The sequence below is a fragment of the Acipenser ruthenus genome, unplaced genomic scaffold (assembly GCF_902713425.1).
Source record: "Acipenser ruthenus unplaced genomic scaffold, fAciRut3.2 maternal haplotype, whole genome shotgun sequence".
Lineage (NCBI taxonomy): Eukaryota > Metazoa > Chordata > Actinopteri > Acipenseriformes > Acipenseridae > Acipenser > Acipenser ruthenus.
The window spans coordinates 17,501-40,000 of NW_026708384.1; the positions used below are offsets into that span (position 1 = coordinate 17,501).

At 45.3% G+C, this 22,500-nt stretch overlaps 2 protein-coding genes across 2 annotated transcripts in view; one reads left to right on the forward strand and one right to left on the reverse strand.

The window, feature by feature from the left end:
• Positions 1-5,441, forward strand: part of LOC131732048 (vacuolar protein sorting-associated protein 37C-like) — an 8,255-nt gene extending 2,814 nt beyond the window's left edge. Inside the window, exons 3-5 of the mRNA XM_059021055.1 lie at positions 1,257-1,428; positions 2,513-2,595; positions 3,416-5,441. Of these exons, the coding sequence (XP_058877038.1) occupies positions 1,257-1,428; positions 2,513-2,595; positions 3,416-4,093 (933 nt within the window). The 3' untranslated portion in view covers positions 4,094-5,441. The remainder of the gene's footprint in view (positions 1-1,256; positions 1,429-2,512; positions 2,596-3,415) is intronic.
• Positions 5,442-6,990: 1,549 nt separating this feature from the next.
• LOC117422757 (scavenger receptor cysteine-rich type 1 protein M130) overlaps positions 6,991-22,500 on the reverse strand; it is a 23,651-nt gene continuing 8,141 nt past the window's right edge. The window contains exons 2-11 of the mRNA XM_059021057.1: positions 19,715-19,756; positions 18,618-18,917; positions 16,772-17,077; positions 15,928-16,230; positions 14,545-14,838; positions 12,923-13,057; positions 10,295-10,345; positions 8,201-8,320; positions 7,632-7,745; positions 6,991-7,357 (exon numbers count right to left, since the gene is read on the reverse strand). Coding sequence (XP_058877040.1) covers positions 7,672-7,745; positions 8,201-8,320; positions 10,295-10,345; positions 12,923-13,057; positions 14,545-14,838; positions 15,928-16,230; positions 16,772-17,077; positions 18,618-18,917; positions 19,715-19,756 — 1,625 coding nt within the window. The 3' untranslated portion in view covers positions 6,991-7,357; positions 7,632-7,671. The remainder of the gene's footprint in view (positions 7,358-7,631; positions 7,746-8,200; positions 8,321-10,294; positions 10,346-12,922; positions 13,058-14,544; positions 14,839-15,927; positions 16,231-16,771; positions 17,078-18,617; positions 18,918-19,714; positions 19,757-22,500) is intronic.

Sequence of the window (22,500 nt, forward strand, 5' to 3'; positions counted from 1 at the left end):
CACACACATCGAGAGAAGCGCTCGTCCGATTGTGATGAAATTCGCTCAGGACCTTCTTGAGCTCACAAGTTATTGAGAGGATCAGAATCTGGGGGAGTGTGGAGTCTGTCTGTCTGTCTGTCTGTCTGTCTGTCTGTCTGCAGCTTTAATGAAACTAAACTCTTTTCAGAATGTAGTAAACTAACACAGACCCCAAGAAGAAGGGATTATATTGTAGCGTCAAACTGAACAGGATTGTGGGGCTCTGTCTGTCTGTCTGTTTGTCTGTCTCTTACATTTTCACATATATCTAGAGAACCACATATTATTATTATTATTATTATTATTATTATTATTATTGTTATTATTATTATTATTATTATTATTTGTTTATTTAGCAGTCTCCTTTATCCAAGGTGACTTAGAGACTGGTGAACAATTAAGATTTTTCAGTCGTCTTTTCAAACGCTGCTGCGCTCCGCGCGGAGGATTGGTCCTCTGTTGTAAAAGTGAGGGAAGGACAGCTCTTCTCTTGCTTTGAAAGCGACACATTATTTAATACCTGCTGATCAATAAATACTTAAGAACGTAAACCAACTGGCAAGCCAACAATGACAGAGCAGAGTGCACACACACACACACACACACACTGAGACACACACACACAGAGACACACACACACAGAGACACACAGACAGACACGCACACACACCACAGACAGAGAAACACACACACACACAGAGACGCACACACACACACACACACACAGAGACGCACACACACACACACACACACAGAGACACACAGACAGACACGCACACACACCACAGACAGAGAAACACACACACACACACACACAGACGCACACACACAGATGCACGCGCACACACACACAGATGGACGCGCACACACACACACAGCTAATGTGAAGGAATGCAGTGAACTTTCAGTCAGTAACTATAATGCAGGGCTGGGAATGAGACATGAGACTCCCGCTGCACAGCAGTGTGATCCAGTCCTGGTTTCACTAGGAGTTTAATAATAAGACACACCTGAGCTTGTTAGCTAGACACACTGGGGCTGATCAAGCTGTCTCTCAATAACACTGAGATCATGTATATTAACTGGAGGGGGTGTGTCTGTTCCCTGTCTGTCTCTCAATAACACTGAGATCATGTATACTAACTGGAGGGGGTGTGTCTGTGCCCTGTCTGTCTCTCAATAACACTGAGATCATGTATACTAACTGGAGGGGCGTGTCTGTGCCCTGTCTGTAGGTTCAGGGCGTGCAGCTGGAGCGGGAGATGAGCCTGGCAGCCAATCGGAGCCTGGCTGAGCAGAACCTGAAGCTCCGCCCCCAGCTGCAGGAGAGGAAGGAGAGGCTGAGTGAGAGATACAGGGAGCTGCAGAGACTGGAGACAGACTGCAGGGGGCGCCGTGAGGAGCTGGGTAAGAGACACAGGGTGGAGATCACTGCTGTTCTAGTTATCAGAGAGGTGCAGGGAGCTGCACAGACTGCAGGGGGCGCTGTGAAGAGCTGGGTAAGACACACAGGGTGGAGATCACTGCTGTTCTAGTTATCAGAGAGGTGCAGGGAGCTGCACAGACTGCAGGGGGCGCTGTGAGGAGCTGGGTAAGAGACACAGGGTGGAGATCACTGCTGTTCTAGTTATCAGAGAGGTACAGGGAGCAGCACAGACTGCAGGGGGCGCTGTGAGGAGCTGGGTAAGAGGCACAGGGTGGAGATCACTGCTGTTCTAGTTATCAGAGAGGTGCAGGGGGCTGCACAGACTGGAGACAGACTGCAGGGGGCGCTGTGAGGAGCTGGGTAAGAGACACAGGGTGGAGATCACTGCTGTTCTAGTTATCAGAGAGGGGCAGGGAGCTGCACAGACTGCAGGGGGCGCTGTGAGGAGCTGGGTAAGAGGCACAGGGTGGAGATCACTGCTGTTCTAGTTATCAGAGAGGTGCAGGGGGCGCTGTGAGGAGAATGAAAGACACAATTTGGTTAAGCAGAGAGACACAGTCAGTTTGGGCATTATTGCTATTATTATTATTATTATTATTATTATTATTATTATTATTATTATTATTAATCATCATATTATTATTATTATTATTATTAGACAGAGAGACAGATACACATCTTAAGGAGGGTGGAGTCTGTCGTATTATTATTATTATTATTATTATTATTATTATTATTGTTATTAATAGACAGAAAGAGGTACAGGGAGCTGCAACAGCTACAATCAGACTGCAGGGGGCGCTGCAAGGGTCTTGTGTGGGTATTGTTATTGTTATTATTATTATGACTGGGAATGAGACTCCTGCTGCACAGCAGTGTGATCCAGTCCTGGTTTCACTGGGAGTTTAATAATAAGACACACCTGAGATGGTTACCGCTATAATGATGTGTGTCTGTCTGTGTGTGTGTGTGTGTGTGTGTATTATTGCTCTTGTAATCTCCTCTCTCTCTCTCTCTCTCTCTCTCTCTCTCTCTCTCTCTCTCTCTCTCTCTCTCTCTCCTCAGACAGTAAACTCAGCTCCTTCAGTCCAGACTTGCTGCTGTCTTTGTTGCAGACAGAGGGCGCCAAAATCGAGGAAGAATCGGAGGTGAGGATCTGAACTCTCTCCCTCCCCCCTCTCTCCCCTCTGCTTATCAGATTCCCATTAAACTCTTCACTGGCATTTCATACCCTGCGCTGGTTGTAATTAATCTTTCTCCTCCCTCTCTCTCTCCTCTCTCTCTCCCTCTCCCTCTCCCCTCCCCATCCCCTCCCCCTCCTCTCCTCTCTCCCCCTCCTCTCCTCTCCTCTCCTCTCCTCCTCTCCCCTCCTCCTCTCCCCCTCCTCTCTCCCCTCCCCTTCCCTCCTCTCCTCTCTCCTCTCTCTCCCCTCCCCCCTCTCCTCTCGTCTCTCCTCTCCCCCTCCTCTCTCCCCTCCCCTCCCCTTCCCTCTCTCTTCCCTCCCCTCCTCTCCTCTCCTCTCTCCTCTCCCCTTTCTCCTCTCCTCTACCTTCTCCCCTCCCCTCTCCTCTCCTGCTCTCCCCCTCCCCTCCTCTCTCTCCCCTCCCCTCCCCTTCCCCTCCCCTCCTGTCTTCCTCTCCTCTCCCTCTCCTCCTCTCTCCTCCTCTCCCCTCTCCCCTCCTCCTCCCCTCCTCTCTCTCCTCTCCTCTCCCCTCCCCTTCCCCTCCCCTCCTCTCCTCTCCCCCCTCCTCTCCTCCCCTCTCCCCTCCTCCTCCCCTCCTCTCTCTCCCCTCTCCCCCTCGTCTCCTCCTCTCTCCCCCCCTCTCCCTCTCCCCTCCTCCTCTCCTCTCCTCCTCTCCCTCTCCACCCCTCCTCCTCCTCCCCCCCTCTCCCCCTCCTCTCCTCCTCTCTCTCCCCCCCCCCCTCCCCTCCTCCCCTCCTCCCCTCCTCCCCTCCTCTCCTCTCCAGTCTCTTGCAGAGCAGTTTCTGGAGGGGTCGGTCTCTCTCGACAGTTTTCTCGATCTCTTCTTCGCCAAGCGCTCGCTGGCTCACAAGCGGAGAGTCCGAATCGAGAAGATGCAGGAGGAGCTGAAGAACCGAGCCTCGGCGTTACCAAGGCAACCCCCTGAGCAACCAGCGCCACGGCAACAGGAACAGCCGCAGCAGCAGCAGCAGCAGCAGCCACCGCAAATCATACAGCAGCAACCCTGGCCACAAAACCCTCCGAACGCAGTTCCTCCACCTTCCCAGCATGCCCCCCTGCCCTACAGCCCCTCCCCCCTCGCCCCCCTGCCCTACAGCCCCTCCCCCCTCGCCCCCCAGGGCCCGACAGCCTACGGCCACTTCAGCCCGGTACACTTCCCACAGCAGCCTGGGCCCCTGGTGATGCAGCCCCCCAGCCACGGCGCACCTCCCTACGGCCCGCCCTACACTCGAGCCCCAGGCTTCCCCCCGTCCGCGGGCCCGGGTGCTTATTTGGGGCCGAGGGCTCCCTCTCAGTGCCCGTACCCCCTCCAGCCCTCCTTCCCCGGCGGGCCCCCCCAGAACGGAGCCCCCTATCCTACCCAGAGCTACGTCTTCCCTCAGCAGCCCAGTTCGAGGCCCCAGTACAGGCCTGGGTACGGAATGCCTCAGCCTTACTCTTAAATATCAATCTCAGTGTCAGTTTACGAGAAGTGAAGTCATTGTAGCTTTAAAACAAAAATTGATTATTTTCCGGGTGTCCCAAACAGGGTTAGAAACTCACACCAGCCCTGCTGCTGGGGTTCAGAACTGAATAAGTAGCTTCATTTCTCATGTACGAAATACACTAATACATCAACAGGGCTGGTAATGAGACTCCTATTGAATTACATTGTAACTGCAGTTTAATATCACTAGACTAGACTGGACTGGAATTACATTGTAACTGCAGTTTAATATCACTAGACTGGTCTGGACTGGAATTACATTGTAACTGCAGTTTAATATCACTAGACTGGACTGGAATTACATTGTAACTGCAGTTTAATATCACTAGACTGGACTGGAATTACATTGTAACTGCAGTTTAATATCACCAGACTGGACTGGAATTACATTGTAACTGCAGTTTAATATCACTAGACTGGACTGGAATTACATTGTAACTGCAGTTTAATATCACTAGACTGGACTGGAATTACATTGTAACTGCAGTTTAATATCACTAGACTGGACTGGAATTACATTGTAACTGCAGTTTAATATCACTAGACTGGACTGGAATTACATTGTAACTGCAGTTTAATATCACTAGACTGGACTGGAATTACATTGTAACTGCAGTTTAATATCACTAGACTAGACTGGACTGGAATTACATTGTAACTGCAGTTTAATATCACTAGACTAGACTGGACTGGAATTACATTGTAACTGCAGTTTAATATCACTAGACTGGACTGGAATTACATTGTAACTGCAGTTTAATATCACTAGACTGGACTGGAATTACATTGTAACTGCAGTTTAATATCACTAGACTGGACTGGAATTACATTGCAGGGCTGGTAATCAGACTCCTATCCCACAGCAGTGTGATCCAGTCCAGGTTTTACTACCAGCTTGATCAGCCCCAGTGTGTCTAGCTAACAAGCTCAGGTGTGTCTTATTATTAAACTCCCAGTGAAACCAGGACTGGATCACACTGCTGTGCAGCGGGAGTCTCATTCCCAGCCCTGAACCCTAAATACAGGATCCCTAAATCTCTTTTTTTTTTTTCATTTTAACACCTGGTATCCGGTGCCTCACTGGGGTACAGGAAGCTCTCAGTTTGCGAGCCTCGTTCTCGGTGAATCTGTCTCTCCCGCTCCTGTGCAGGTGGAGTTCTCTGCTGCGCTGTGACGCTGAGTGCCGGGAGTTTGAAGGAATTCTTTAGCTTGCTGTGCGACCGAAGCTGGAAGTCTTAGAAAGCAGTTTCACTGTTTGCTTGTTTTTAGTTTATCCCAAATAAACAAATGAATTTATTATTGAATTTATTATTATTATTATTATTATTATTATTATTATTATTATTATTTTTATTATTTTGGGGTGTTTTTTTAAGCTGATTTATTTTTAAGTAAGTATTTATTTATATAGGGCTTTTCACACAAACTGAGAGAGAGAGAGAGAGAGAGAGAGAGAGAGAGAGAGAGAGAGAGAGAGAGAGACCCCACAAGCCCATCACAAGGTTACAACAGAGAGAGTGAGAAGGATGGGAAGAGACGGAGGGTGAAAGTAGGAAGGAGAAGGAGAGTGAAGGAGAAAGGGAGGGTGAAAGAGAAGGGAGGGAGGAAGAGGGAAGGAGGAAGGGAGGGTGAAAGAGGGAAGGAGGAAGGGAGAAAGGGAGGGTGAAAGAGGGAAGGAGGAAGGGAGAAAGGGAGGGTGAAAGGGAAGGAGGAAGGGAGGGTGGAAGGGAGAAAGGGAGGGTGAAAGAGGGAAGGAGGAAGGGAGGGTGGAAGGGAGAAAGGGAGGGTGAAAGAGGGAAGGAGGAAGGGAGAAAGGGAGGGTGAAAGAGGGAAGGAGGAAGGGAGAAAGGGAGGGTGAAAGAGAAGGGAGGGTGGAAGGGAGAAAGGAAGGATGAAAGGGAGGGTGAAAGAGGGAAGGAGGAAGGGAGAAAGGGAGGGTGAAAGAGGGAAGGAGAAGGGAGAAAGGGAGGGTGGAAGAGGGAAGGAGGAAGGGAAGGTGAAAGAAGTTAAATGTTTTAGTAATGTTTAATGTTTTGTAAAGTTATCGGTTGCTTTGGCAAAAAATGTTTCCTCTTGTCATGCCAGTAAAGCTTATTGAATTTTATTTCTGTGTCCCAGTGTTCCAGATAGGAGTTTTTGGTTTGTTTTATAATTTGGTTTACTCTCTCACACACACACACACACTCCGCTATGTTGGGCCCCCCTGTCTCTCTCTCTCACTGGGTCTGGTGTCACTCTGGTGTGGGGCTGGCTGTCTTGCTACGCCAGGCCCTGTAGGTAGGAATGTCTGTAAATGTTTCGGTTTATATTTTTACATCAGGTGTAAAAAAAAAAAAATGTTTTTCAATAAATATATCTTGAGTTAAATATACAGAGTGTATCGAGTTACTGAGAGGATCAGAATCTCTCTTAATGAAACTAACACAGACCCCAAGAAGAAGGGATTATATTGTAGCGTCAAACTGAACAGGATTGTGGGGCTCTGTCTGTCTGTCTGTCTGTCTGTCTGTCTGTCTGCAGCTTTAATGAAACTAAACTCTTTTCAGAATGTAGTAAACTAACACAGACCCCAAGAAGAAGGGATTATATTGTAGCGTCAAACTGAACAGGATTGTGGGGCTCTGTCTGTCTGTCTGTCTGTCTGTCTGTCTGTCTGTCTGTCTGTCTGCAGCTTTAATGAAACTAAACTCTTTTCAGAATGTAGTAAACTAACACAGACCCCAAGAAGAAGGGATTATATTGTAGCGTCAAACTGAACAGGATTGTGGGGCTCTGTCTGTCTGTCTGTCACACATTGCACTTTCTCACATTCGTTTGAGTTTGAAAAAGAAAAAATGAAACGTTTGTTAAAAATATATTTTTTTAATAGCAGGTTTTACACAAGCAGGTTTATTTTTACAAGCAATCGCAGGTGAGTCATTAAAAAAATCACGTAACCATCTTCAAAAGTCGTTTTCATCTCTATTTTTCCCCTCCTCTTCCTCTCCTCGTCCTCCTCCTCTTCCTCCTCTTCTCTCCTCCTCTTCCTCCTCTTCTCTCTTTTTCCTCCTCCTCCTCTTCCTCCTCTCCTCTCCTCGTGTGTTTTTTTGCTTCAGTCATTTCTGAGCGTTTCTGTCTTCTGTCGCTCCTCCAATAAATCAAGTTCTTACCAATTTAAAAAAAAATAATAATATCTACCTTTACCCTGGATTTCATTGGTTTTTGGGGAGCAGCTGAAAATCTGAAGAAAAAAAAAGTTTAGAAATTAATTTGTCCAATCGCCTCCCTCCCTCTTCCCCCCCCTCCCCCTCCCTCCCTCTCCCCCTCCCCCTCCCTCCCTCTCCCCCCTCCCTCTCCCCCCCTCCCCCTCCCCCCCTCCCTCTCCCCCCCTCCCCCTCCCCCTCCCTCCCTCTCCCCCCTCCCTCCTGTCCCTGTCTCTTATGGTACAGCTCTGCTGTCTTTCTCCTCACTAGACTAACAGCCGTGTCCACTCCACCCTGTTCAAATGGACTCACCTGATTGGTTGAAAGCAAAGCAGGGTCACGACCTCTGTGACTAATAGAAATCGTATTCGCTGTTTCCAGCAGAAGAATTCTCGCTGGTGACATTGACCAGCATTCTCTCAAGCGCTGTGAAGAAAATACACATTCAGTCTTTAAAATCCATTCTCTCACCTCTTATTAGCTTTATTAACATGATCACCGGCCCCTCCCTTTAAAGGAGCTCTGACCATCTTTAAAATCCATTCTCTCACCTCTTATTAGCTTTATTAACATGATCACCGGCCCCTCCCTTTAAAGGAGCGCTGACCATCTTTAAAATCCATTCTCTCACCTCTTATTAGCTTTATTAACACGATCACCGGCCCCTCCCTTTAAAGGAGCGCTGACCATCTTTAAAATCCATTCTCTCACCTCGTGTGTGTTTTAATTTTTTTTTTACCACTTTTTTTAAAATTGCATTCCCTGCCCTAAGATGGCTTCCCGTGTACCTGCATGGACCTCTCAGAACTACATTTCCCACGGAACACAATAAAAGAAAAAGCTCCTTATATACCCGTTCAGCGTAGCCTCTCCCTGTTTACCTGGGTAGGCGGGGGAGTGTCTCTTGGGGGTGGGCGTGGTCGTGTACTCATTCTCAGTGTTCGGACCGGAGGGGGGTCTCGGACTGGGCTGAAGTGCATTCCGACTCCGATGGAAGGACACTGAGAGAGAGAGAGAGAGGAGAGGAGAGGGAGAGGGAGAGATGGAGAGGGAGAGATGGAGAGGGAGAGAGAGGAGAGAGAGAGAAAGAGAGCAGAGAGGAGAGGAGGAGAGTGAGAGGAGAGGAGAGAGAAAGAGAGTGAGAGGAGAGAGGGAGAGGGAGAGAGAGAGGAGACAGAGAAAGAGAGAGCAGAGAGGAGAGGAGAGAGAGAAAGAAAGAGAGAGAGGAGAGGAGAGAGGGAGACAGAGAGAGGAGAGGAGAGAGAGAGAGGAGAGAGAGGAGAGGAGAGAGGAGAGCGAGAGAAAGAGGAGGGGAGAGGGAGTGGGAGACAGAGAGAGAGGAGAGCAGAGAGAGAGTGAGGAGAGGGAGAGGGAGGAGTGAGAGAGAGGAGAGGAGAGAGAGAGGGGAGAGAGATTGAGAGAGAGAGAGAGAGGAGAGCGAGAGAAAGAGGAGGGGAGAGGGAGTGGGAGAGAGAGGGAGAGGGAGGAGTGAGAGAGGAGAGGAGAGAGAGAGAGAGAGAGAGAGGAGAGGGAGAGAGGGGAGAGTATTAAAAAAGAAAAACAAATATCACCTTTTAATGGAAACATAATTTTTCTCACCCCCATTGCAGAGCTGGTTGTAGTTAGTGGTTCTTCCTGTTTATACACTGAAGATGCTGAGAAAGACTTCTAGTGCAAACGTTTGCCATTGAATTTACACTGAAGACGCTGAGAAAGTCTTCTAGTGGAAACGTTTGCCATTGAATTCACACTGAAGACGCTGAGAAAGTCTTCTAGTGGAAACGTTTGCCATTGAATTTACACTGAAGACGCTGAGAGAGACTTCTAGAGGAAACGTTTGCCGTTGAATTTACACTGAAGACGCTGAGAAAGACTTCTAGTGGAAACGTTTGCCATTAAATTTACACTGAAGACGCTGAGAGAGACTTCTAGTGGAAACGTTTGCCATTGAATTTACACTGAAGACGCTGAGAGAGACTTCTAGTGGAAACGTTTGCCATTGAATTTACACTGAAGACGCTGAGAGAGACTTCTAGTGGAAATGTTTGCCATTGAATTTACACTGAAGATGCTGAAAAAGACTTCTAGTGGAAACGTTTGCCATTGAATTTACACTGAAGACGCTGAGAAAGACTTCTAGTGGAAACGTTTGCCATTGAATTTACACTGAAGACGCTGAGAAAGTCTTCTAGTGGAAACGTTTGCCATTGAATTCACACTGAAGACGCTGAGAAAGTCTTCTAGTGGAAACGTTTGCCATTGAATTTACACTGAAGACGCTGAGAGAGACTTCTAGAGGAAACGTTTGCCGTTGAATTTACACTGAAGACGCTGAGAAAGACTTCTAGTGGAAACGTTTGCCATTAAATTTACACTGAAGACGCTGAGAGAGACTTCTAGTGGAAACGTTTGCCATTGAATTTACACTGAAGACGCTGAGAGAGACTTCTAGTGGAAACGTTTGCCATTGAATTTACACTGAAGACGCTGAGAGAGACTTCTAGTGGAAATGTTTGCCATTGAATTTACACTGAAGATGCTGAAAAAGACTTCTAGTGGAAACGTTTGCCATTGAATTTACACTGAAGACGCTGAGAAAGACTTCTAGTGGAAACGTTTGCCATTGAATTTACACTGAAGATGCTGAGAAAGACTTCTAGTGGAAACGTTTGCCATTGAATTTACACTGAAGATGCTGAGAAAGACTTCTAGTGGAAACGTTTGCCATTGAATTTACACTGAAGATGCTGAGAAAGACTTCTAGTGGAAACGTTTGCCATTGAATTCACACTGAAGACTCTGAGAAAGACTTCTAGTGGAAACGTTTGCCATTGAATTTACACTGAAGACGCTGAGAGAGACTTCTAGTGGAAACGTTTGCCATTGAATTTACACTGAAGACGCTGAGACACTTCTAGTGGAAACGTTTGCCATTGAATTTACACTGAAGACGCTGAGAGTTTGTTTTCACTCACCACTCTGACTCTGTGTTGGTCCGATCCATTCCCTTTCATTCTTTCTAAAGACTGAAGACAAAAATAAACACAAAAAATCAATTTAGACATTCTAGACTAAAAACAACCTCAGATTACTGAAAAATAACTGAAAAGATTCTAAAGATGGTCAGCGCTCCTTTAAAGGGAGGGGTCAGTGATCATGTTAATAAAGCTAATAAGAGGTGAGAGAATGGATTTTAAAGATGGTCAGCGCTCCTTTAAAGGGAGGGGCCGGTGATCATGTTAATAAAGCTAATAAGAGATGAGAGAATGGATTTTAAAGATGATCAGCGCTCCTTTAAAGGGAGGGTCCGGTGATCATGTTAATAAAGCTAATAAGAGGCGAGAGAATGGATTTTAAAGATGGTCAGCGCTCCTTTAAAGGGAGGGGCCAGTGATCATGTTAATAAAGCTAATAAGAGGTGAGAGAATGGATTTTAAAGATGGTCAGCGCTCCTTTAAAGGGAGGGGTCAGTGATCATGTTAATAAAGCTAATAAGAGATGAGAGAATGGATTTTAAAGATGATCAGCGCTCCTTTAAAGGGAGGGTCCGGTGATCATGTTAATAAAGCTAATAAGAGGCGAGAGAATGGATTTTAAAGATGGTCAGCGCTCCTTTAAAGGGAGGGGCCAGTGATCATGTTAATAAAGCTAATAAGAGGTGAGAGAATGGATTTTAAAGATGGTCAGCGCTCCTTTAAAGGGAGGGGTCAGTGATCATGTTAATAAAGCTAATAAGAGATGAGAGAATGGATTTTAAAGATGATCAGCGCTCCTTTAAAGGGAGGGTCCGGTGATCATGTTAATAAAGCTAATAAGAGGCGAGAGAATGGATTTTAAAGATGGTCAGCGCTCCTTTAAAGGGAGGGGCCAGTGATCATGTTAATAAAGCTAATAAGAGGTGAGAGAATGGATTTTAAAGATGGTCAGCGCTCCTTTAAAGGGAGGGGCCGGTGATCATATTAATAAAGCTAATAAGAGGCGAGAGAATGGATTTTAAAGATGGTCAGCGCTCCTTTAAAGGGAGGGGCCGGTGATCCTGTTAATAAAGCTAATAAGAGGTGAGAGAATGGATTTTAAAGATGGTCAGCGCTCCTTTAAAAGGAGGGGTCAGTGATCATGTTAATAAAGCTAATAAGAGGTGAGAGAATGGATTTTAAAGATGGTCAGTGCTCCTTTAAAGGGAGGGGCCGGTGATCATGTTAATAAAGCTAATAAGAGGTGAGAGAATGGATTTTAAAGATGGTCAGCGCTCCTTTAAAGGGAGGGGCCGGTGATCATGTTAATAAAGCTAATAAGAGGTGAGAGAATGGATTCTAAAGATGGTCAGCGCTCCTTTAAAGGGAGGGGCCAGTGATCATGTTAATAAAGCTAATAAGAGGTGAGAGAATGGATTTTAAAGATGGTCAGCGCTCCTTTAAAGGGAGGGGCCGGTGATCATGTTAATAAAGCTAATAAGAGGTGAGAGAATGGATTCTAAAGATGGTCAGCGCTCCTTTAAAGGGAGGGGCCAGTGATCATGTTAATAAAGCTAATAAGAGGTGAGAGAATGGATTCTAAAGATGGTCAGCGCTCCTTTAAAGGGAGGGGCCAGTGATCATGTTAATAAAGCTAATAAGAGGTGAGAGAATGGATTTTAAAGATGGTCAGCGCTCCTTTAAAGGGAGGGGCCGGTGATCATGTTAATAAAGCTAATAAGAGGTGAGAGAATGGATTCTAAAGATGGTCAGCGCTCCTTTAAAGGGAGGGGCCAGTGATCATGTTAATAAAGCTAATAAGAGGTGAGAGAATGGATTTTAAAGATGGTCAGCGCTCCTTTAAAGGGAGGGGCCGGTGATCATGTTAATAAAGCTAATAAGAGGTGAGAGAATGGATTCTAAAGATGGTCAGCGCTCCTTTAAAGGGAGGGGCCAGTGATCATGTTAATAAAGCTAATAAGAGGTGAGAGAATGGATTCTAAAGATGGTCAGCGCTCCTTTAAAGGGAGGGGCCAGTGATCATGTTAATAAAGCTAATAAGAGGCGAGAGAATGGATTTTAAAGATGGTCAGCGCTCCTTTAAAGGGAGGGGCCGGTGATCATGTTAATAAAGCTAATAAGAGGTGAGAGAATGGATTCTAAAGATGGTCAGCGCTCCTTTAAAGGGAGGGGCCGGTGATCGTGTTAATAAAGCTAATAAGAGGTGAGAGAATGGATTTTAAAGATGGTCAGCGCTCCTTTAAAGGGAGGGGTCGGTGATCATGTTAATAAAGCTAATAAGAGGTGAGAGAATGGATTCTAAAGATGGTCAGCGCTCCTTTAAAGGGAGGGGCCAGTGATCATGTTAATAAAGCTAATAAGAGGTGAGAGAATGGATTTTAAAGATGGTCAGCGCTCCTTTAAAGGGAGGGGCCGGTGATCGTGTTAATAAAGCTAATAAGAGGTGAGAGTATTGATTTTAAAGATGGTCAGCGCTCCTTTAAAGGGAGGGGTCGGTGATCATGTTAATAAAGCTAATAAGAGGTGAGAGAATGGATTTTAAAGATGGTCAGCGCTCCTTTAAAGGGAGGGGCCGGTGATCATGTTAATAAAGCTAATAAGAGGTGAGAGAATGGATTTTATTCTCACCTTTTTTGCGTAGTTTCTTGTAGATTCGTGGGCCACATTTGATGGCGATCATGATGAGGATGACAGCGCTCAGAATATAACAGATCACATCTCTTACTATCTGACCAGCTTTGCTCTCAATGACTTCTTTATGACCTGAGAAACAGACAAAGGAAACTCAGAACTGAAGTGGTAGAGAACTGACACAGACCCCAAGAAGGGATTATATTGTAGCGTCAAACTGAACAGGATTGTGGGGCTCTCTCTGTCTGTCTGTCTGTCTGTCTGCAGCTTTAATGAAACTAAACTCTTTTCAGAATGTAGTAAACTAACACAGACCCCAAGAAGAAGGGATTATATTGTAGCGTCAAACTGAACAGGATTGTGGGGCTCTGTCTGTCTGTCTGTCTGTCTGTCTGTCTGTCTGTCTGTCTGTCTGTCTGTGTGCAGCTTTAATGAAACTAAACTCTTTTCAGAATGTAGTAAACTAACACAGACCCCAAGAAGAAGGGATTATATTGTAGCGTCAAACTGAACAGGATTGTGGGGCTCTGTCTGTCTGTCTGTCTGTCTGTCTGTCTGTCTGTCTGTGTCTGTCTGTCTGCAGCTTCAGTGAACAGGATTGTGAGGCAAAAAAAAATCATACAATTATGATGAAACTAAATCTTTATTCGCAAAATCGAAAGACGAAAACGCACAGAAATTAAAATGGCTGTTAAGATATGACCCTTGTAAACCACTAGAGGGCGCTGTTTCTCCTGAAAACAGACCAAATAAAACTAACTGGGGATGGATTAAAAACACTCTCTCTAGTCTTTATATATAAAAACACTCTCTCTAGTCTTTATATATAAAAACACTCTCTCTAGTCTTTATATATAAAATCACTCTCTCTAGTCTCTATTTATAAAAACACTCTCTCTAGTCTTTATATATAAAAACACTCCCTCTAGTCTCTCTATATAAAATCACTCTCTCTAGTCTTTATATATAAAAACACTCTCTCTAGTCTCTCTATATAAAATCACTCTCTCTAGTCTTTATATATAAAAACACTCCCTCTAGTCTCTCTATATAAAATCACTCTCTCTAGTCTTTATATATAAAAACACTCCCTCTAGTCTCTCTATATAAAATCACTCTCTCTAGTCTTTATATATAAAAACACTCCCTCTAGTCTCTCTATATAAAATCACTCTCTCTAGTCTTTATATATAAAAACACTCTCTCTAGTCTTTATATATAAAAACACTCTCTCTAGTCTTTATATATAAAAACACTCTCTCTAGTCTTTATATATAAAAACACTCTCTCTAGTCTTTCTCTATAAAAACACTCTCTCTAGTCTTTATATATAAAAACACTCTCTCTAGTCTTTATATATAAAAACACACTCTCTAGTCTTTCTCTATAAAAACTCTCTAGTCTTTATATATAAAAACACTCTCTCTAGTCTCTATTTATAAAAACACTCTCTCTAGTCTTTCTATATAAAAACACTCTCTCTAGTCTTTATATATAAAAACACTCTCTCTCGTCTTTATCTATAAAAAACACACTCTCTAGTCTCTCTATATGAAATCACTCTCTCTAGTCTTTATAAATACATCAATACAATATTACAATACAATATATAAATCTACCTGTACAGATGACCATGGCCTGGCTGCAGGATTTTTTCTCCAGAAAATGCCAGCAGTCTTCCAGCCTTGTGTGGTTCCGCCCGCAGTGCAGTCCAGACCTCACCTTGGCATACCGGTCCGCGGATATCGTCTTCGCGCGCCCGCAGTTTAATTGCCGGCAGGCTGTGGACGCGGCGTCCTCGCTCCAACTGTCTCTGCAGACCGGCTGAAACGTCCCATCGTAGAAGACGCTGGCGTTTCCAGCGCATTTGCTCCGGCCGTCAGTCAGTGTAAAAGCCAGTTCTGGACTTGAACCTGCGTAGAGAGAACAGCAATATAAACCAGCCTGTCAGTGACATCATCCACCCCCCCATCCCAGCAATATAAACCAGCCTGTCAGTGACATCATCCACCCCCCATCCCAGCAATATAAACCAGCCTGTCAGTGACATCATCCACCCCCCATCCCAGCAATATAAACCAGCCTGTCAGTGACATCATCCACCCCCATCCCAGCAATATAAACCAGCCTGTCAGTGACATCATCCACCCCCCATCCCAGCAATATAAACCAGCCTGTCAGTGACATCATCCACCCCCCATCCCAGCAATATAAACCAGCCTGTCCATGACATCCACCCCCATCCCAGCAATATAAACCAGCCTGTCAGTGACATCATCCACCCCCCATCCCAGCAATATAAACCAGCCTGTCAGTGACATCATCCACCCCCCATCCCAGCAATGTAAACCAGCCTGTCAGTGACATCATCCACCCCCATCCCAGCAATATAAACCAGCCTGTCAGTGACATCATCCACCCCCCATCCCAGCAATATAAACCAGCCTGTCAGTGACATCATCCACCCCCCATCCCAGCAATATAAACCAGCCTGTCAGTGACATCATCCACCCCCATCCCAGCAATATAAACCAGCCTGTCAGTGACATCATCCACCCCCCATCCCAGCAATATAAACCAGCCTGTCAGTGACATCATCCACCCCCCATCCCAGCAATATAAACCAGCCTGTCAGTGACATCATCCACCCCCATCCCAGCAATATAAACCAGCCTATCAGTGACATCATCCACCCCCCATCCCAGCAATATAAACCAGCCTGTCAGTGACATCATCCATCCCCCATCCCAGCAATATAAACCAGCCTGTCAGTGACATCATCCACCCCCATCCCAGCAATATAAACCAGCCTGTCAGTGACCTCCATTAAGAGAGTTGTGTTTTGCTGGCAGTACACTGGCTATGCACTAGCTGGCGCTGGTGCTTACTAATGTCATCAGAGTTCAAAAAACAAAAAGAAATAATCTTTATTATTATTATTATTATTATTATTATTATTATTATTATTATTACTATTAGTATTCATTTTTGGGCTGTCTTACTGTTACAGATCAGCCTCGCTGGAGTGCATCTCCTCTCCTCTAAATGGTCGTGGCATTGTCGGATGGTCTTGTTTTCTGGACAGGACACTCCCTGTATCTCTTTGTCGTTCCCGATCCGGGCAGGTTGGATTTCCAGGGCTTCCTGACAGTTTAATTCCCGGCAGATAACGGAAGCTGTCTTGAGGGACCAGCCCTGCCCTCCACACAACCCTCTCCAGGAGCCAGAGAGAGAGACCTCCACTATCCCAGAACACCTAGCTGCACCCGATTCTGACAGACGCACAGGCAGCGAGCTGGCAGGAACTGGGAAGGAGAGAGAGAGAGAGAAATGAGACAGCCTCCACACACCCCCAGAGTCTGATCCGCTCAAAAAAGTCCCCTGGGTCGACATTGTCTATACCTTCAAAGTCTGATCCACTCAATAACTTGTGAGATCAAGAAGGTCCCGAGTGAGTTTCATCACAATCGCACGAGCGCTTCTCTCGATGTGTTTGAAAATGTAAGAGTGACAGACAGACAGACAGACAGACAGACTCACACACACACACACACACACACACACAGACAGACAGACAGACAGACAGACACACACACAGAGACAGACAGACAGACAGACAGACAGACAGACAGACAGACAGACAGACAGACACAGGCAGGCAGACAGACAGAGAGACACACAGACACACACACGGACAGACAGACAGACAGACAGACACACATAGACGGACAGACAGACAGACAGACAGGCAGACAGACACATACACACACACACAGACACACACACACACACACACCGACACAGACACACACACACACACACACACTCACACACACACACACTCACCCTCACAGATGATCTCTGCAGGTGTGCAGCTTCTCTCTTGTTTTAGATCTGCTCTACAGTTGGACAGAGGGATGCCTCTCGGGCAGCTGACTCCTCCTCTATTGTTCTCAATCCCTCCTGCCTGGAATTCCTTCACCCTCCCGCACCCCACGCTCCGACACACCTCCGAAGCACGCTCCCAGTCCCACTGCTCTCTGGAGCACACTGGTTCCCAGTAGCCGTCCCCCCCATAAAGGTTCACCTCCACTCTCCCAGCGCACCCGAAAGCATTGCCTTTCACACGGATCATCAATGGGTGAGTCAGATCTAGAAATAAAATGAAATTAAAATAACAAAAAAGAAATGCTATGGAACATCGGAGAATTCATTCATTCATTATTATTATTATTATTATTATTATTATTATTATTATTATTATTATTATTATTATTATTATTATTATTTATAAATGAGGTTATTAAGGACATATCCGTGTAGGGAGCTGCGATTATTCAAGCACATTAAAATGTCATTATTAATGCTTTTATAAGGTCTGCTTTATTTACCGTGTTTATAAATGGCTTTATAGATTTTTCTAGCTTGCTCTATCATATTTGTGAATCATTAATAAAGGGGTAATAAAGTGTTTATCAGCGGACCTTACAAAGCATGAATAGCGGTGCTAACGAGGTGCTTTATAAATATGTCTAGCCTGTTTGTTCATAGTTTATATACTCTGTATTCATCATCTATAAAGGGGGGAATAAAAAAATGTGTTATAACTATATAATAGATGCTTAATAACTATCTTATCAAGTGTCAATAAAGCATTATAGATGGTTTATAACCGTGCAATAGCCATAGACAGAATTACATTTAAACATCCCAAAGTACAATAGGTGGCTATTAACGGTCCCCTTTATAACACTGTAATCCCGTCTATGGCTATTGCATATATAATGCTTTATTAACACTCTATAACATAGTTATTACACATCTATTATATATTTGTAAATCATTTATAAACCACTAATAAGCAGCACCTTAATATAAAGTGCTACAATTATTATTATTATAATTATATTATTATGATTAAAAATCTGCTGAATTAACTGAGTTAAGGCAGAGGGTACCAATATTTATGAAATCCATTCACTTTCATAGAGTTGAGTTAAATGAACTTCAATAATTTAATGATGACAGTTTATAAACTCCACCATCGCTCTTGTAGTTTATGAGGTCACAGAAACCCTGGATGGAATTATTTTCCTGTAACTCACTGAAGCACATCTATTATTATTATTATTATTATTATTATTATTATTATTATTATTATTATTATTATTATTTAGTAATCTCCAATTATTAAATTATTTTCTCCCAATTTGGCACATCCAATTATTTTTAAGCTCAGCTCACCGCTACCACCCCCGCGCTGACTCAGGAGGGGCGAAGATGAACGCACGCTGTCCTCTGAAGCGTGTGCCGTCAGCCGCCCGCTTCTTTACACTCTGCAGACTCACCGTGCAGCCGCCTCAGAGCTACAGCGTCGGAGGACAACGCAGCTCTGGGCAGCTTACAGGCAAGCCCGCAGGCGCCCGGCCAGACTACAGGGGGCGCTGGTGAGCCGAGGACACCCTGACCGACCTAAACCTTCCCTGCCCCCGGGCGACGCTCGGCCAACTGAGCACCGCCCCCTGGGAGCTCCCGTCCTCAGTCAGCTGTGGAATAGCCTGGACTCGAACCGGCGACCTCCAGGCTATAGAGCGCATCCTGCACTCCACACAGTGCTCCATGACCGTTACTTAATGAAAGAGCGAAAATGAACCTTTTGAAGAAACAAAAAGAACATTAAAAACAGACTTACTCTGACAACGGACTTGAGCGACTTTCCTCTGCGCACAGACTGCCGGCCGCAGAATCGGATCGGACGTGTTCTGCCTCATCAAATTCCACGTGGTTCTTGATCCGGTCTCTCTCTCGTCTAGGTTGTGGCCTAGAAGCTCGATAAACTTTCCGCACCTCAGATCTGCACAAACCTTCCGTGCTGTGTCAGAATCCATCGACTCATAGCAGACAAGCCCCTCCTTTCCTGGGCTGGAGACCTGCAGTATCCCGGCGCAGACGCCTCCATTCACACCAGCCAGATTATAATAGACAGGAGCGGCTAGAAATGAAAAAAACAAACCAGGCTGTCAGTGACATCATCCACCCCCCATCCCAGCAATATAAACCAGCCTGTCAGTGACATCATCCACCCCCCATCCCAGCAATATAAACCAGCCTGTCAGTGACATCATCCACCCCCCATCCCAGCAATATAAACCAGCCTGTCAGTGACATCATCCACCCCCCATCCCAGCAATATAAACCAGCCTGTCAGTGACATCATCCACCCCGCATCCCAGCAATATAAACCAGCCTGTCAGTGACATCATCCACCCCCATCCCAGCAATATAAACCAGCCTGTCAGTGACATCATCCACCCCCCATCCCAGCAATATAAACCAGCCTGTCAGTGACATCATCCATCCCCATCCCAGCAATATAAACCAGCCTGTCAGTGACATCATCCATCCCCCATCCCAGCAATATAAACCAGCCTGTCCGTGACATCATCCACCCCCCATCCCAGCAATATAAACCAGCCTGTCACTGACATCCATTAAAATTATTTACAAAAATTATTTAACTTCTTGTGCTCTCAAGATGGGAATGTGGGACAGGGAGACAGACAGAGAGACACCCCCCTGTACCCCCAGATTCTGATCCTCTCAATATCTTCTGCTAAATAAAGTGAACAGCAAGTTTCGTGACAATGGGATCAGCGGGTCTCCAGATCTGTTGAATAGTGTGACGCGCGGCCGCCTGCGCTACACCCCCTCCACCAGCAGGGGGCGATAGGAAGCACTCAGAAAGATTGCAAACAGGAAATAAAATAGGAACATTGAAAAAATATTTACCTGCTGTGTTTAATGAAGCGCTCGCAGCTTCTAAAAAGATACCTGTAAAAAAAAAAAAAAAAAGAAGAAGAATTAATTCTAATCCAAATCCTCTTTTTCTCAAATCTGCTGTTTGTACTGTGCGACACTTTTACAATGCTTCCCTATGCTTTACCAGACCTCTCTGTGCTTTACAATGCTTCCCTATGCTTTACTACACCTCTCTGTGCTTTACAATGCTTCCCTATGCTTTACCAGACCTCTCTGTGCTTTACAATGCTTCCCTATGCTTTACCAGACCTCTCTGTGCTTTACAATGCTTCCCTATGCTTTACTACACCTCTCTGTGCTTTACAATGCTTCCCTATGCTTTACCAGACCTCTTTGTGCTTTACAATGCTTCCCTATGCTTTACCAGACCTCTCTGTGCTTTACAATGCTTCCCTATGCTTTACCAGACCTCTCTGTGCTTTACAATGCTTCCCTATGCTTTACCAGACCTCTCTGTGCTTTACAATGCTTCCCTATGCTTTACCAGACCTCTCTGTGCTTTACAATGCTTCCCTATGCTTTACCACACCTCTCTGTGCTTTACAATGCTTCCCTATGCTTTACCAGACCTCTCTGTGCTTTACAATGCTTCCCTATGCTTTACCAGACCTCTCTGTGCTTTACAATGCTTCCCTATGCTTTACCACACCTCTCTGTGCTTTACAATGCTTCCCTATGCTTTACCACACCTCTCTGTGCTTTACAATGCTTCCCTATGCTTTACCAGACCTCTCTGTGCTTTGCAATGCTTCCCTATGCTTTACCAGACCTCTCTGTGCTTTACAATGCTTCCCTATGCTTTACCAGACCTCTCTGTGCTTTACAATGCTTCCCTATGCTTTACCAGACCTCTCTGTGCTTTACAATGCTTCCCTATGCTTTACCAGACCTCTCTGTGCTTTACAATGCTTCCCTATGCTTTACCAGACCTCTCTGTGCTTTACAATGCTTCCCTATGCTTTACCAGACCTCTCTGTGCTTTACAATGCTTCCCTGTGCTTTACCAGACCTCTCTGTGCTTTACAATGCTTCCCTATGCTTTACCAGACCTCTCTGTGCTTTACAATGCTTCCCTATGCTTTACCAGACCTCTCTGTGCTTTACAATGCTTCCCTATGCTTTATTATTATTATTATTATTATTATTATTATTATTATTATTATTATTATTATTATTAAATTGCATAAAGTAAATCAATATTAATACAAATTATTGACTGTCATTTCTTATTAAATATATTATTTAATCTTTAAAATTAAAAGAGGATCCTTATCTTATGTTATTTAAGAAAACAGCAGGACAGGGGTTCAAATAATATTAACAGGGAGCTTTCGAAGTAGTTTGAAACGAGAGAGCAACGCCGCTGCAAAGAAAGGAAAACTTCATTTAAATAAAAAGGACACTGAAGCACTAAGAAATGAAGAGCAGATACAAGTCCAGGAATTGTAATAATGGACAGAGTGGATTACATCATCCAGGGGACGCTGTAGAGACTGAACTGAAACTATAAAGACATAAGGAGCAGTACCAATGAATAACATTAGGGCTCTACCTAAACCTGGCAGGCTTGGCTCTTTTGTGAAGACCGTTTTCATGAAATAATAATTTTGAAAAGTAATGGAACTATAATTCCCTCAATTATTCATATATTCTTCCCCACAAATGAGCAATCATTTTTTGATAGGCTGGCTGGTCCAGTGGTTTAGAGAAAGGGGCTCGATACCAGGAGGTTCAAATCCCGGCTGAGCCTCCGACTCCCTGTGTGTGTGTGACCCTGAGCAAGTCACTGAACCTCCTTGTGCTCCGTCCTTCAGGATGAGACGTCAAACAAACAAGCTCCTATTGGAAGTGACTCTGCAGCAGCCACTGACTCCCTGTGTGTGTGTGACCCTGAGCAAGTCACTGAACCTCCTTGTGCTCCGTCCTTCAGGATGAGACGTCAAACAAACGAGCTCCTATTGGAAGTGACTCTGCAGCAGCCACTGACTCCCTGTGTGTGTGTGTGACCCTGAGCAAGTCACTGAACCTCCTTGTGCTCCGTCCTTCAGGATGAGACGTCAAACAAACAAGCTCCTATTGGAAGTGACTCTGCAGCAGCCACTGACTCCCTGTGTGTGTGTGACCCTGAGCAAGTCACTGAACCTCCTTGTGCTCCGTCCTTCAGGATGAGACGTCAAACAAACGAGCTCCTATTGGAAGTGACTCTGCAGCAGCCACTGACTCCCTGTGTGTGTGTGTGACCCTGAGCAAGTCACTGAACCTCCTTGTGCTCCGTCCTTCAGGATGAGACGTCAAACAAACAAGCTCCTATTGGAAGTGACTCTGCAGCAGCCACTGACTCCCTGTGTGTGTGTGTGACCCTGAGCAAGTCACTGAACCTCCTTGTGCTCCGTCTTTCGGATGAGACGTCAAACAAACGAGCTCCTATTGGAAGTGACTCTGCAGCAGCCACTGACTCCCTGTGTGTGTGTGTGTGACCCTGAGCAAGTCACTGAACCTCCTTGTGCTCCGTCTTTCGGATGAGACGTCAAACAAATGAGCTCCTATTGGAAGTGACTCTGCAGCAGCCACTGACTCCCTGTGTGTGTGTGACCCTGAGCAAGTCACTGAACCTCCTTGTGCTCCGTCCTTCAGGATGAGACGTCAAACAAACGAGCTCCTATTGGAAGTGACTCTGCAGCAGCCACTGACTCCCTGTGTGTGTGTGTGACCCTGAGCAAGTCACTGAACCTCCTTGTGCTCCGTCCTTCAGGATG